The sequence below is a fragment of the Bos indicus genome, chromosome 27 (genome assembly GCF_029378745.1).
Source record: "Bos indicus isolate NIAB-ARS_2022 breed Sahiwal x Tharparkar chromosome 27, NIAB-ARS_B.indTharparkar_mat_pri_1.0, whole genome shotgun sequence".
Classification (NCBI taxonomy): Eukaryota; Metazoa; Chordata; class Mammalia; order Artiodactyla; family Bovidae; genus Bos; species Bos indicus.
In genome coordinates this window covers 7,725,712-7,738,073 of record NC_091786.1, presented here as the reverse complement: position 1 = coordinate 7,738,073, position 12,362 = coordinate 7,725,712, and the positions used below count along the sequence as shown (strand labels likewise).

Sequence of the window (12,362 nt, the reverse complement as noted above, 5' to 3'; positions counted from 1 at the left end):
GAGTACGATGAAACTTGCTCCAGGAGTGGGAACAAAAACTGGAAACTGGCACCAGCTGGCACTGCCAGGTGAAGCTTTGTTGCCTTGGTGACCTTCGTCCAAACAGCCCTTCTCCCTTCCTCTGGCCTCCAGGTCTCTCTCTCTCTCTAGTTCCCCCTAGTGGCAGAATTTAATACAGCTCGGCAAAGGAAACACCACATTCAGTTCAGTTGTCACTCAGTCGTCTCAGACTCTTTGCGACCCCATGGACTACAGCATGGAGAAGGCAATGGCACCCTACTCCAGTACTCTTGCCTGGAAAATCCCATGGACGGAGGAATCTGGTAGGCTGCAGTCCGTGAGGTCGCTAAGAGTCGGACACGACTGAGCAACTTCACTTTGACTTTTCACATTCATGCATTGGAGAAGGAAATGACAACCCACTCCAGTATTCTTGCCTGGAGAATCCCAGAGATGGGGGAGCCTGGTGGGCTGCCATCTATGGGGTCATACAGAGTTGGACACGACTGAAGCGACGCAGCAGCAGCAGCAGCAGCAGCAGGACTACAGCATGCCAGGCCTCCCTGTCCATCACCAACTCCTGGAGCTTGCTCAAACTCATGCCCATTGAGTCGGTGATGCCATCCAACCATCTCATCGTCTGGCAGCCCCTTCTCCTCCCACCTTCAATCTCTTTCCCAGCATCAGGGTCTTTTCCAGTGAGTCAGTTCTTCGCATCAGGTGGCCAAAGTATTGGAGTTTCAGCTTCAGCATCAGTCCATCCAGTGAATATTCAGGATTGATTTCCTTTAGGATGGACTGGTTGGATCTCCTTGCAGTCCAAGGGACTCTCAAGAGTCTTCTCAAACACCACAGTTCAAAAGCATAAATTCTTCGGTGCTCAGTTTTCTTTATAGTTCAACTCTCATATCCATACATGACCACTGGAAAAACCATAGCTTTGACTAGACAGACTTTTGTTGGCAAAGTAATGTCTCTGCTTTTTAATATGCTATCTAGGTTGGTTATAACTTTTCTTCCAAGGAGCAAGCATCTTTTAATTTCATGACTGCAGTCACCATCTGCAGTGATTTTGGAGCCCAAGAAAATAGTCTCTCACTGTTTCCATTGTTTCCCCATCTATTTGCCACGAAGTGATGGGACCGGATGCCATGGTCTTCGTTTTCTGAATGTTGAATTTTAAGCCAGCTGTTTTACTCTTCTCTTTCACTTTCATCAAGAGGCTCTTTAGTTCCTCTTCGCTTTCTGCCATAAGGGTGGTGTTATCTGCGTATCTGAGGTTATCATAGATATCATCTGCTTCTGCTCACATCAGTAACTCCGTGTGAAGCTGTCCCCTTTCCTCTTTATTCCACAGATTTCCATGATCATCTTAAAAATATTTAAACGTACTGAGCCCTTATGATGTGTGCACACTGTTCCAGGCTTTTCACTCATTTAACTTATTGATTTAATCCAACATAACCCTGTGAGGTGTATCCTCCTATTTATTTCCATCTTTTATAAATAAAAATAAATAACTCGTCACATAATAAGTCTCATAACCAATAAAAGATAAGGCTGGTGCTCCAAAGCCTGTGTCTTTACCTATTCAAAATACTGCCTTATAAAAGTCACATCAAAGGTCACCTCCTCTGAGAGGACTCCTACACTCCCTCAGGCCAAATTATTTGCTTCCTCCCTGATACTAATATATTTTTACCGTGGCAGAGCTTTTCAGATATTTATATCTCTGTACCTTCTATAAATAAGCCAGTGCACAGCCACCCAATGGAACTTCCCGCAGTGACAGCGTGGTGTCTATGCTGTACCAAGTGATGGCCACTAGCCAGTCCCATGTGGCTACTGAGAAGCTGAAATGCAGCCAGTGTTACCCACTTTATTTTAATTTGTTAATATTTAAATCTGAACAGCTACATAGGGCTAGTGGCTAGCATATTGAATAGTGATGATCTAGTACACAGCAAAGAACAGAACAATAACTCCTCAAAAAGTTCACTGAATGAAATAATTATCCATGAAAAACATATTGGGCAAAGAAAAAACACTTGTATAGCCCCATTTCTGGTTTTCTTTTTCACCATATACAGACTCACATTGGTTTACTATATTAATAAACATGTTCAGTGAAATATTGCTTTACTCTCAAGTCTATCCCATATTTATCTTGCATAATAATATGTATATATGAACCACATTGATTTTATCTTTTACTGTAAAAGTTTTTAAAGGATGTTAATAATTCTGATGTGCAAATATTTAATTTATAATTGTGCCTGGTCTGCAATCCTTTTTTAATCTATATCTTTCACTGATAAATCTCAAGCGACTAGCTCAGGGCCTAGAAGGGATTCAATAAATACTTGTCCAATGAATGAATGAATCATGCACACTGGGGCATCCTTGTGAAGTGTGATGATCTAATTTACAAGTTACCTTCAAATATTATGCAATTTTTATGAACACAATGTAATAATTAAGGAAATAGGTACATTAAATTTTGTAGACATTAAGCATCTATTCATCTTAATTTTGAAGATTTTTTTCCATTGGAAGTTTGGAAAAAAATCTCTATTGTTTCCATTTTCCAAACAAAAACAGTCTTTGTCTTCTGAAATGTCCTCAACCTCCTCAAAATGATTGACTACAGAAACCACAACATTCAAAATGTCAGTTTCTAAGGGAAAGCCGGATGGGAGTGAGAGTGTTCTAATCGGTTACTTCTTAAAGGGTAAAACGGAGATTGAAAACTCCGTCCAAAGTTTAAGCTCCTGGAACCGAGTCCTTTCCCAGTGGGACCCGGGATGCGCGTCCACCAACCCAGGGTAGCAGGACCCCAAGCTGGAGCACCCGTGAGGCGGGGCGTTCGCCCTGAGGCCCCGCCCACACTAGGCCCCGCCCCAGCAGAGGCCCCGCCCCTAACGGTGCTGCCATAGAAACCCAGAAAGCGCCATGGCTGCCGCCGGCCCTAGAGGAGGGCTTTTGACACAGCCGGCGGCAGCCCGCCCTAAGACACGGTCAGTTTTGCCATGTCAAGCAGCTCCCAATGGAGAGAAGCCTAAGAAGTGTCTGGTCTATCCTCATCCCCCGAAGAGCTCCCGCCTGTCTCGGTCGGTTCTGCGCTGGCTCCAGAGCCTCGATCTCACCTTCTTCCCCAGGAACATCAGCAGGTGCTGAAGCAGGTCCGGCCCCCGGACGCCTAGAGGCGCTGAGGGCCCAGCAAAGCAGGCCGGGGATCTGCTCAGGGGCTCTTTCCAGGGACTGCCCCCGCACCCGCCTACCCACCACACATACACACACACACACACTCACATGCACACACACTCATAAATTCATATACACACACTCAAACTCACACACACACACATACTCATACATTCATACACACACACATACACACACACACACACTCACACACTCCTTGCTGTCTTAGGGAGATGACCTAAAAAAATAGGATGGAGCATTTCAATCAGTCAATCATTACTTAGACTTAAGCCAATAGAGAATACTTTGGTAACTCAAAAAAAAAAAAAAAAGTCCAGGCTCTTTCTCCAGGGACATTGGACATTTATATTAGTGAGGATCAGTTTACTTTCTGTTAGATATTGCATCTAGTTTGAGAGTTATCAGGGACTGAAAAAAGTTGCTGTCTAACTGCAGCCTCGCTGAACACTGCTGTTCAGTCGCTAAGTCATGTCTGACTCTTTGCCACCCCATGGGGTGCAGTGTTCCAGACTTCCCTGTCCTTCTCTAGCTCCTGGAGTTTGCTCAAACTCATGTCCACTGATTGGTTATGTTATCCAATTACCTCATCGTCTGTTGTCCTTATCTCCTCTTGCCCTTAATCTTTCGCAGCATCAGGGTCTCTTCCAATGAGTTGGCTCTTTGCATCAGGTGGCCAAAGAAGTGGAGCTTCATCTTCAGCATCAGTCCTTTTAATGAATATTCAGAGTTGATTTCCTTTAGGATGGACTGGTTTGATCTCCTTGCAGTCCAAGGGACTCTCAAGAGTCCTCTCCAGCACCACAGTTCGAAGCATCAATTTTTTTGGCACTGAGCCTTCTTTATGGTCCAACTCTCACAGCTGTACATGACTACTGGAAAAAACATGGCTTTGACTCTACAGACCTTTGTCACAATGAGGTCTCTGCTTTTTAACAAAGAATGCTATCTACATTTGTCACAGCTTTTCTTTCAAGAAGCAAGCATCTTTTTATTTCATTTGCTGAACATAACTGGCAGTTAATATTTTTTCTGGGAATGCAAACTAAATTCCAGAAAAATAATGACTTTGTAGGCAATGACTCTGGCTTATTAATTTCAGTTTTCCTTAAGAAAGATGCCTGAACTTTTCAGTGGATACAGGTATCACATGGGGATCTTGTTAAAATGCATATTCAATACAAAATAATAGTTTTGGCTTCATAAAAGGAATGCCACGGGCTTTGGTGTGTCAAATAGCATTACCCAAATGCTATTCCATAGCAGGCTTCCTTAGAGCAGTGATCCAAGAAAGCTCCATAAGTTAGCTGCTGTCAGTATAGAATATTTAAGTGGTGTAACAAAGGTCCATCTAGTCAAGGCTATGGTTTTTTCAGTAGTCATGTATGGATGCGAGAGTTGGACTGTGGAGAAAGCTGAGTGCTGAAGAATTGATGCTTTTGAACTGTGGTGTGGGATAAGACCCTTGAGAGTCCCTTGGACTGCAAAGAGATCCAACCAGTCCATTCTAAAGGATATCAGTCCTGGGTGTTCTTTGGAAGGAATGATGCTAAAGCTGAAACTCCAGTACTTTGGCCACCTCATGCGAAGAGTTGACTCATTGGAAAAGACTCTGATGCTAGGAGGGATTGAGGGCAGAAGGAGAAGGGGACGACAGAGGATGAGACGGCTGGATGGCATCACCGACTCGATGGACGTGAGTCTGAGTGAACTCTGGGAGTTGGTGATGGACAGGGAGGCCTGGCATGCTGCGATTCATGGGGTCGCAAAGAGTCGGACACGACTGAACTGAACTGAATTAACTATAAATACAAATTGTATAAGTAACTGCACTTAATTTCATTTCCTTATCGCTATGGAACAGGGATTTTTCAAATGGCTTCCTGATAGCAGAAATATTTACTACCTATTACCCCTGGGACCTTAAATTGTCATCCTTTAAAAATGGAACTTCTTTAAAAGTCAAGTTGGATAACTGGGCACAGTTGGAAAAGGTAAATTAGCAATCACTGACACTTTTAACTGTTGAGAAGTTTGTTTGAAGAGGTGTATTCCTGAGATCTTGGATTTCTCTGTATATGCGTGTGTGGCCATGTGCTGGGTTGGCAGCTTGTTTCCTTGTATTGAAAAGGTTACTAAGGTTTATGTCATGAGTCACCTATGAAACTTGGCATACTCATTTCAAATTGGAGTGGGATATAATAGTTGATTTTCTTGCTGAGTAATAATATCTTTTAATAATTATCACATTAAACCTCAAACTATTAGTTGAGGATTAAAGGGAGACTAGAGTGAATTCACAGTAATTGGAGACTTTTATAGAATTTCTTATGATGAAAGTATTCTCTTTCTACTATTAAAGTTCCTGGCAAGGAAAAAACTTAAATTACCTAAAGAACTAATCCATGGAACAATTCACTGTAAAGCCGGAGTACCTGAAATACTGATACAGGAGGTGTACACCTTGTTAACACATAGAGAGTGAGTTATCTGGAATTTTCTAGTAATATAATTTAATATGAAACTTTTGGTAATATAAATCTTATTACTAAAATGGCATTTGTCAACAATATTTTATTTTTTTCCAGAATTAAAAGCATCCAGGAAGACCTCGTGAATTTCACAGACTACAGTTACCAGATGCAGTTACCCCTGGTCCCTAGGTCGACAGCTTCAAAGTCTATTAAAGATAACATTAGGCTATCAGAACTAATAGGCAATCCCAACAAACTTAACAATGAACTTAAAGTAGAGTTCCTCTTCCTTTTACAAATGTTGCAAAGGAAATTGAGCAGAAAACTGAATCCAAGTAAGTTTTCCTTGGAAATAGTCAACTGGGTTCTTCCAAGCTTAATGAGGCTCTACTTGAGCATAAGTGAAAGAAAAGCCTGCCACTGTACCCAATTCATGGACTGTTGTAATTTCATCTGCTGCGACTTTTATTAATTCAATCATATATGCATTCATATCTATCATATTATTTTGTGCTTTTAATGTGTTCTATTTCTTATCTTTTGTCTTACCTATTTTTTCTTCTTTAGCACTGAACTTTTTTCCAAAGACCCCGCTACTAATTTGGAAAATTACAAATTTCTACTCTTTATAGTGCTACCATAGAAATTTTAACATGCATATTTATCTTAGTCTAAATGTAATATATTTATTCTCTTCCTCAAACTGTAAGGACCTTAGAACGCTACCCACTCCCCGCCAGCCCCCTGTCCCATTTAAGTTCTCTATTTTTTTTAAAGTTGATGCTATTTCTCCCTTTTATTTTTATTTATTTATTTATTTATTTTTGGCTATACCGCACAGACATGCAGGATCTTAATTCCTCCACCAGGGATTGAATCTGTGCTCCCTGTAACAGAAGGGCAGATTCTTAACCACTGGACTGCCAGGGAAGTCCCCTCACTTAAGTTCTTTTGTTGTTCAGCATTTTAGTTTGTCAAGTTATTTTTTTAACACCACAAAATCAAGCATCACTTTTTGTCCCTAATATTTGCTTATATTTAATCTGTCTCACTATTAGTTCTACTTATTGGTTCTAGTAGGAATTTCTGGATTGAAAAACATCCATTCCATTTAATCTTCAATTTAAATGTCCATTTTAGTGCAAAGCTGACCTGCATCCCTGTTTGCTTTGGAACATAATTTCTCTTTAGCCATGGACACCTCAACCCTTCAGATTATTGAACAGAATTCTTTTATCATCAGTGTTGATTTTTGAGACTGCTGATTTTAAGCAGCCAAAGTGATTGTAACAGTTCTGTGCAATATTACTGTCCAGAGTGGTATTTAGCGGACATAGGGCACAGCTGATGAGTAGAAATGACCTCACACACATCTTCTAGCCTCCATGAGGGTGAGCTAAGAGGAGTAAGTGGTCTTTGGAAGCACAGTGAAATTGATGCCCAAGTGCTGCAGTTGACAGAATTAGTAAGAAACACAGAAACATGGAAAATAATTTTGTCACCATTTTTATAGTACAAAAATAATTGCAAAATGAAAGATACTATATGATTTTATCTATATGAAATATAAAAACATGTAAAGCTAACCTATGATGGATGTCAAGACAGTTTTCTTTTTAGAGTTCTGGAGCTTCCCTGGTGGCTCAGTGGTAAAGAATCTGCCTGCCAACAAGGGTTCAATCCCTGGGTCCAGAAGATCCCCTGGAGAAGTAAATGGCCACCCACTCCAGTATTCTTGCCTAAGAAATCCCATGGACAGAGGAGCCTGGCAGGTTACAGTCCATGGGGTCACAAAGGGTCAGACATGACTTAGTGACTAAACAACAACAAGAGAGAGACATGAGGGGGTTCGGGGGTGCTGGTACTGTTTCTGGATCAAGGTGATGGCAACCCAGGTATGTATTCACTTCGAAAATTCATCAAACTGTAACAATACGATTTGTTCATTTTTCTGTATGTATATTATTATTGAATAAAAGCTTATCAAAAGACTAATAGGAACATAGGGATACTGTCTTTAAAGTAACTTTTTTGAAGCAACGATTCCATGCATCAGAGATGTGAACCATGGTGGAGAGGGCTATTAACCTATGTATTCACACCACTCTCAGGAATATGATACAAAAGTGAAAGTGAAGTCACTCAGTCGTGTCTGACTCTCTGCGACCCCATGGACTGTAGCCTGCCAGGCTCCTCCGTCCATGGGATTTTCCATGCAAGAATACTGGGGTGAGTGGCCATTTCCTTCTCCAGGGGATTTTCCCGATGCAGGGATCGAACCCGGGTCTCTCGTATTGCAGGCAGACTCTTTACCGTTTGAGCTACCAGGGAATCCCTGATGTCTAAATAATCTGCTTAAATGAAAATTGTAGTGTCATATATTGACAATAGTCATAATGAATTTTTAAGAAAAAATGTTGTGTTTGTATTTTATAGAATGGTTTGCAGTCAAACCAACAGTGGGAGAATCTACTCTCGATCATCGTCCTGCCAAAGCCTCTGGGAACAAGAGCAATTCAGTCGTTTCAAAGGAAAGACCCGCTCCTGTGTGTTGTAAGTTTTTTAGAAGGTTTTTTCTTTTTTTTTTTTTAACTTGTTAAAATTGATATTTTTCTTTTATTTTGTTCATTTAAAATTTTTAAAATAGTAAAAAATGTTGGTCTAGGCATTCAGTCTAGAACTGTGCAGGAGGTTGACGTGCTGTGTTTTTCTGTAGGTGCTGCGAGTGTGAGTACATCGAGGGCTAAGAAACAGTCAAAACAGGGGAAACCCCCAAGCCAGGGTGCCCCTACTTTCTTCTATATGAGCCATCCCAATACTGATTTCTGCTTAAAAAAGTGAGTCTGATACAGGGGAAGCGCATTGGCAGAGCTCAAAACTTAGTTCTCTAGCAGCTGGATGATGAATCAGTCCAAAGGCAGACACAGACAACCTGCACACCTGGACTTTCCAATCACTTGTTTTACAAAAAGCCACAAGTTTAAATCCTGTGAATTCAGAAAGCACTGTATACCACAGCATGCTGTAGCCAAACCACAGGCTAAAGTCAGTCTCTGCCTGACAATTTTGTATAGCCTGCAAATGAAGAATGGCTTTTACATCTTCAAATGGTTGGAAACACACCAAAAGAAAAACGGTACCTCCTGACACGAGAAAATGCGATGGAATTCCAGTTTCCATGTTGGTAAGTAGAGCTGTACTGGGACACAGCCACGCCTGTGCCTTTGTGCCTTGTCTGTGGCTGCTTCTCATCGAGAGCAGCAGGCTGGTACTGGCCACAGAGACTGTCTGGCCCACAACGTACTCAGCAAATAAAAAGATGAGGGCAGTACAACCAATACTTTTTAAGACATGTTGAGGACATTTGCTAAAAAAAATATTCACTATGTATCAGCAATTCAAATTTAACAGTGTCCCATTTTTATCTGAAAACACTACTCAAAGCTTGAAATATAATATTTACTGTCATGCCCTTGATGAAAACTATCCTGTGGACTCTCTACAGAGCAGGCTGACTAAAGTGTGAAGACAGATTTCTTGGGCAAGATGGGGTGAAGAGGGATTTCTTGGGCAGGATGGGGTGGAAGTTCCTGGCTTATATAAGCTCTGGGAAAGCAATGTCAACAGATTCTTTGTTTTTTTTTTTTTAAATGACTTCTCAGAACCTTTCATATGCTAATATGCATTATGAATATTAAACGGGAAAGGTATAGAATGAAGTGTTTTCAAACTCTATCTGATCACATGGGGCTTCCCTGGTGGCTCAGCAGTAAAGAATCTGCCTGTAATGCAGGAGACGTGGGTTCCATCCCTGAGTCCGGAAGATCCCCTGAAGAAGGAAATGGCAACCCACTCCAGCATTCTTGCCGGGAGAATCCCATGGACAGAGGAGCCTGGTGGGCTACAGTCTGTGGGGTCACAAAGGAGTCGGACACGACTTAGCAACTTAACAACAATTTGATCACACATCACTATTATTTAGTTTTGTTTTGTTATGGCTTGATAGCTCGGTCGGTAAAGAATCTTCCTGCAGTGCAAGAGACCGGGGTTTGATCCCTGGGTCGGGAAGATCCCCTGGAGAAGGAAATGGCAACCCACTCCAGTATCCTTGCCTGGAAAATCTCATGGACAGAGGAGCCTGGTGGGCTGCATTCCAGGGGGTCACAAAATGTTGGGCACGACTGAGCGACTTCACTTTCACGTTTCACGTTTCACGCATTGGAGAAGGAAACGGCAATCCACTCCAGTATTCTTGACTGTAGAATCCCAGGGACCCGGGAGCCTGGTGGGCTGCCATCCATGGGATCGCACAGAGTCGGACACGACTGAAGCGACTTAGCAGCAGCAGCAGCAGAGCAACTAACACTTATGGCTTGGTAGAACAACTGTTCCCCAGAGCACACTTTTTAATATTGAGACCTTAGGCCAGCCAGTGCCTCAAAATACATCACCACAGAATCTAACAGAAGTGAATTCCAATGCTTCTATGAGGGAAAAAAAAAAGAGCAGTTCATAGTTTCCCTTTTAGATTCTGAGAACACATCCTCCCCTTCCGCCTACCTCGGGCTCCTTCCATCAGGGATGTTTGCAGTAAACGTTCCAGCAGGGTGGGAGCTGGAACCCCGCGGGCTGGGGTGGGGAGGGGTGTGGTGGGCAGGGAGGAGATTGCAGTGGCCTCTCTCTGTTCACCTGCCTGCCTCCACCCCTGTAATAGAGCTCAAAGGGCCAGACTGGAGACTGGGGATGACAAAGCAAAGGTAGGAATGAGCCAAAGCAAGGCTTTCTGCCTGTATAACAAACAGATGTCAGGTGCCACGCTTAAAAAAAAAAAAAAAAAATGACAGTTGCCTACTGATATCTGAGTTGCTAAAGAGTATTCTTCATTTCTGTTGTCTTTTCAGGAAACTTTCAAGACTCAGAGGTGAGTTTTTCGAAAAACTGTATGCTATTGTTATTTCAGATCGGGACTCCTAGTAGCATGGCCTCTTGCTGTTCCGTGTTTAACAACGGACGAACTTCTATAAATAACTCGTCCCCCATCTTGCGCTCTCATGAGGCCTGATTCCCTCCCACTTCCGCGGTCTTGTCTTCTCTTTTTCAAGATGGCCGACAGGTGCCCTCATGGGGCCGGGCAGCACAGGATGGGAAGACATGAGCTTTTCTCTTTCTCCTTCACTCCAGCCTGTTGTAGATCCTGGGACTCTCTCAACCGAGGCACAACAGGAATTAATGGTTTGGGTTTGGGTTTGACTTTGGTAATTATATGGATGAGAGCCCCTTTTCCTGGGCTTTACGTCATTTCTCCCCACATTTGTGAGATGGATGCCGTTTTGGTCATTTCTGATAAGAGCAGAGTGATTAGTTTGGATAAGCTAACAGAACTGGTAAGTTAACAGGAGCAGAGGCAACAACCCTCGACTTTAGGAATTTAACCCTATTTTACCACCTGAGATGGCACTTGGCACTGAATGGTACTGAAATCACAGGCTGTTCATCTGAAAAGTTTCTCTTAATATATTGATGCGGTGGTAAAAATTAATTATAAGAAAGGTGTTTCTTTTTTTTTAAACACTGAAGTTCCTTTGTTTACCTAAATCGAGCATCAACCACAACAATGGGCCAAGGAAATGCAGGTCTCTCAGTTATCTCTTGGCCAATCCTATTCAAACCAAGTCAGCTGAAGAGTCTGAGTGGCTAGCTTGGATGCCTCAGCACAGAATTCTAGAAACCTAATTCTGCATTCTGTGTTCGCAAACCTAAGCACTATTAAAATCACTATTAAAATCACTGTTGCCTCACCTGCTTTCTGAAGCAACATTTAAAAATAGTAGTCATATTCAGTATCAGATGCACCCAATAACCCCTGGGTATTTTTAGGCTCTACAGATGACTTCTGGAGGCGCTGGTATTCCGGTTTTGTATTTCCAACTACTATAATGCATGCTGTAAATGTTCTGTTTACTTGAGATTTTAGACTAACTTGTGCCCAGCCTCTTGCTAATTATTGTGTATGGTTGGTACATTAAAAACATTGATGTTTATGTACATATTTAATAACCAGAATGGATCTTAATTTTATGTAAATATCCCACCAAATACAGGTAATAGAGTCAGTACACCTAAAGAAATTGAGGTGAAGCAAACCAGAACATATTCTGACTGTATGAAGCCTACCATAAATGTGGAAAAGGAACCCGAAGAAGCACCTGTCTAATGGCTTTGAAGAAGTGATTTTACCACCTCTTGCCACCCTAATAGGATACAATCATCTACACTTGGATATATTTCAATAAGAAGTAAAGTGTGTCTTATCCATAGTTGGGCTGAAGAGCATATTTTCTAAAAATTCAACAACCTTTTATTCAACACCTGTGCCTGCCTGGTACTGCTGAAAACACAGAATTGGTTTATTCGTATGCATGTTAATGCTTAGTCCGTCAGTCGTGTCTGACTCTTTGCAACCCCATGGACTGTAGCCTGCCAGGCTCCTCTGTCCGTGGGATTCTCCAGGTAAGAATACTGGAGTGGGTTGCCATTTCCTCCTCCAGGGAATCTTCCCGATCCAGCGATTAAACCCACATCTCCTGCGCTCCTGCATTGGCAGTAAGATTCTTGACCAAGAAGCCACCTGGGAAGCCCCTTCATTAGTCCAGAATGAGCAAAAAT

General features: G+C 42.1%; 1 protein-coding gene across 1 annotated transcript; it reads left to right on the top strand.

Moving 5' to 3' along the window:
* The first annotated feature begins 2,925 nt into the window (after nucleotides 1-2,925).
* SPATA4 (spermatogenesis associated 4) lies at nucleotides 2,926-12,122 on the top strand. Its single transcript, XM_019953335.2, has 8 exons — nucleotides 2,926-3,170; nucleotides 5,087-5,216; nucleotides 5,585-5,703; nucleotides 5,811-6,031; nucleotides 8,133-8,249; nucleotides 8,413-8,533; nucleotides 10,598-10,617; nucleotides 11,798-12,122. The coding sequence occupies exons 1-8, from the start codon at nucleotides 2,953-2,955 to the stop codon at nucleotides 11,908-11,910; spliced, it is 1,059 nt and encodes a 352-aa protein (XP_019808894.2). The 5' UTR covers nucleotides 2,926-2,952; the 3' UTR covers nucleotides 11,911-12,122.
* Nucleotides 12,123-12,362: the final 240 nt, after the last annotated feature.

What these genes read in the sequence shown, in the direction of transcription:
- SPATA4 (XM_019953335.2), top strand. Translation starts at nt 2,953, where the DNA reads ATGGCTGCCGCCGGCCCTAGAGGAGGGCTTTTGACACAGCCGGCGGCA. An exon ending in TTCCCCAGGAACATCAGCAG is followed by an intron (nt 3,171 to 5,086) that starts GTGCTGAAGCAG and finishes GCTATGGAACAG; the next exon opens with GGATTTTTCAAATGGCTTCC. An exon ending in ACTGATTTCTGCTTAAAAAA is followed by an intron (nt 8,534 to 10,597) that starts GTGAGTCTGATA and finishes TTGTCTTTTCAG; the next exon opens with GAAACTTTCAAGACTCAGAG.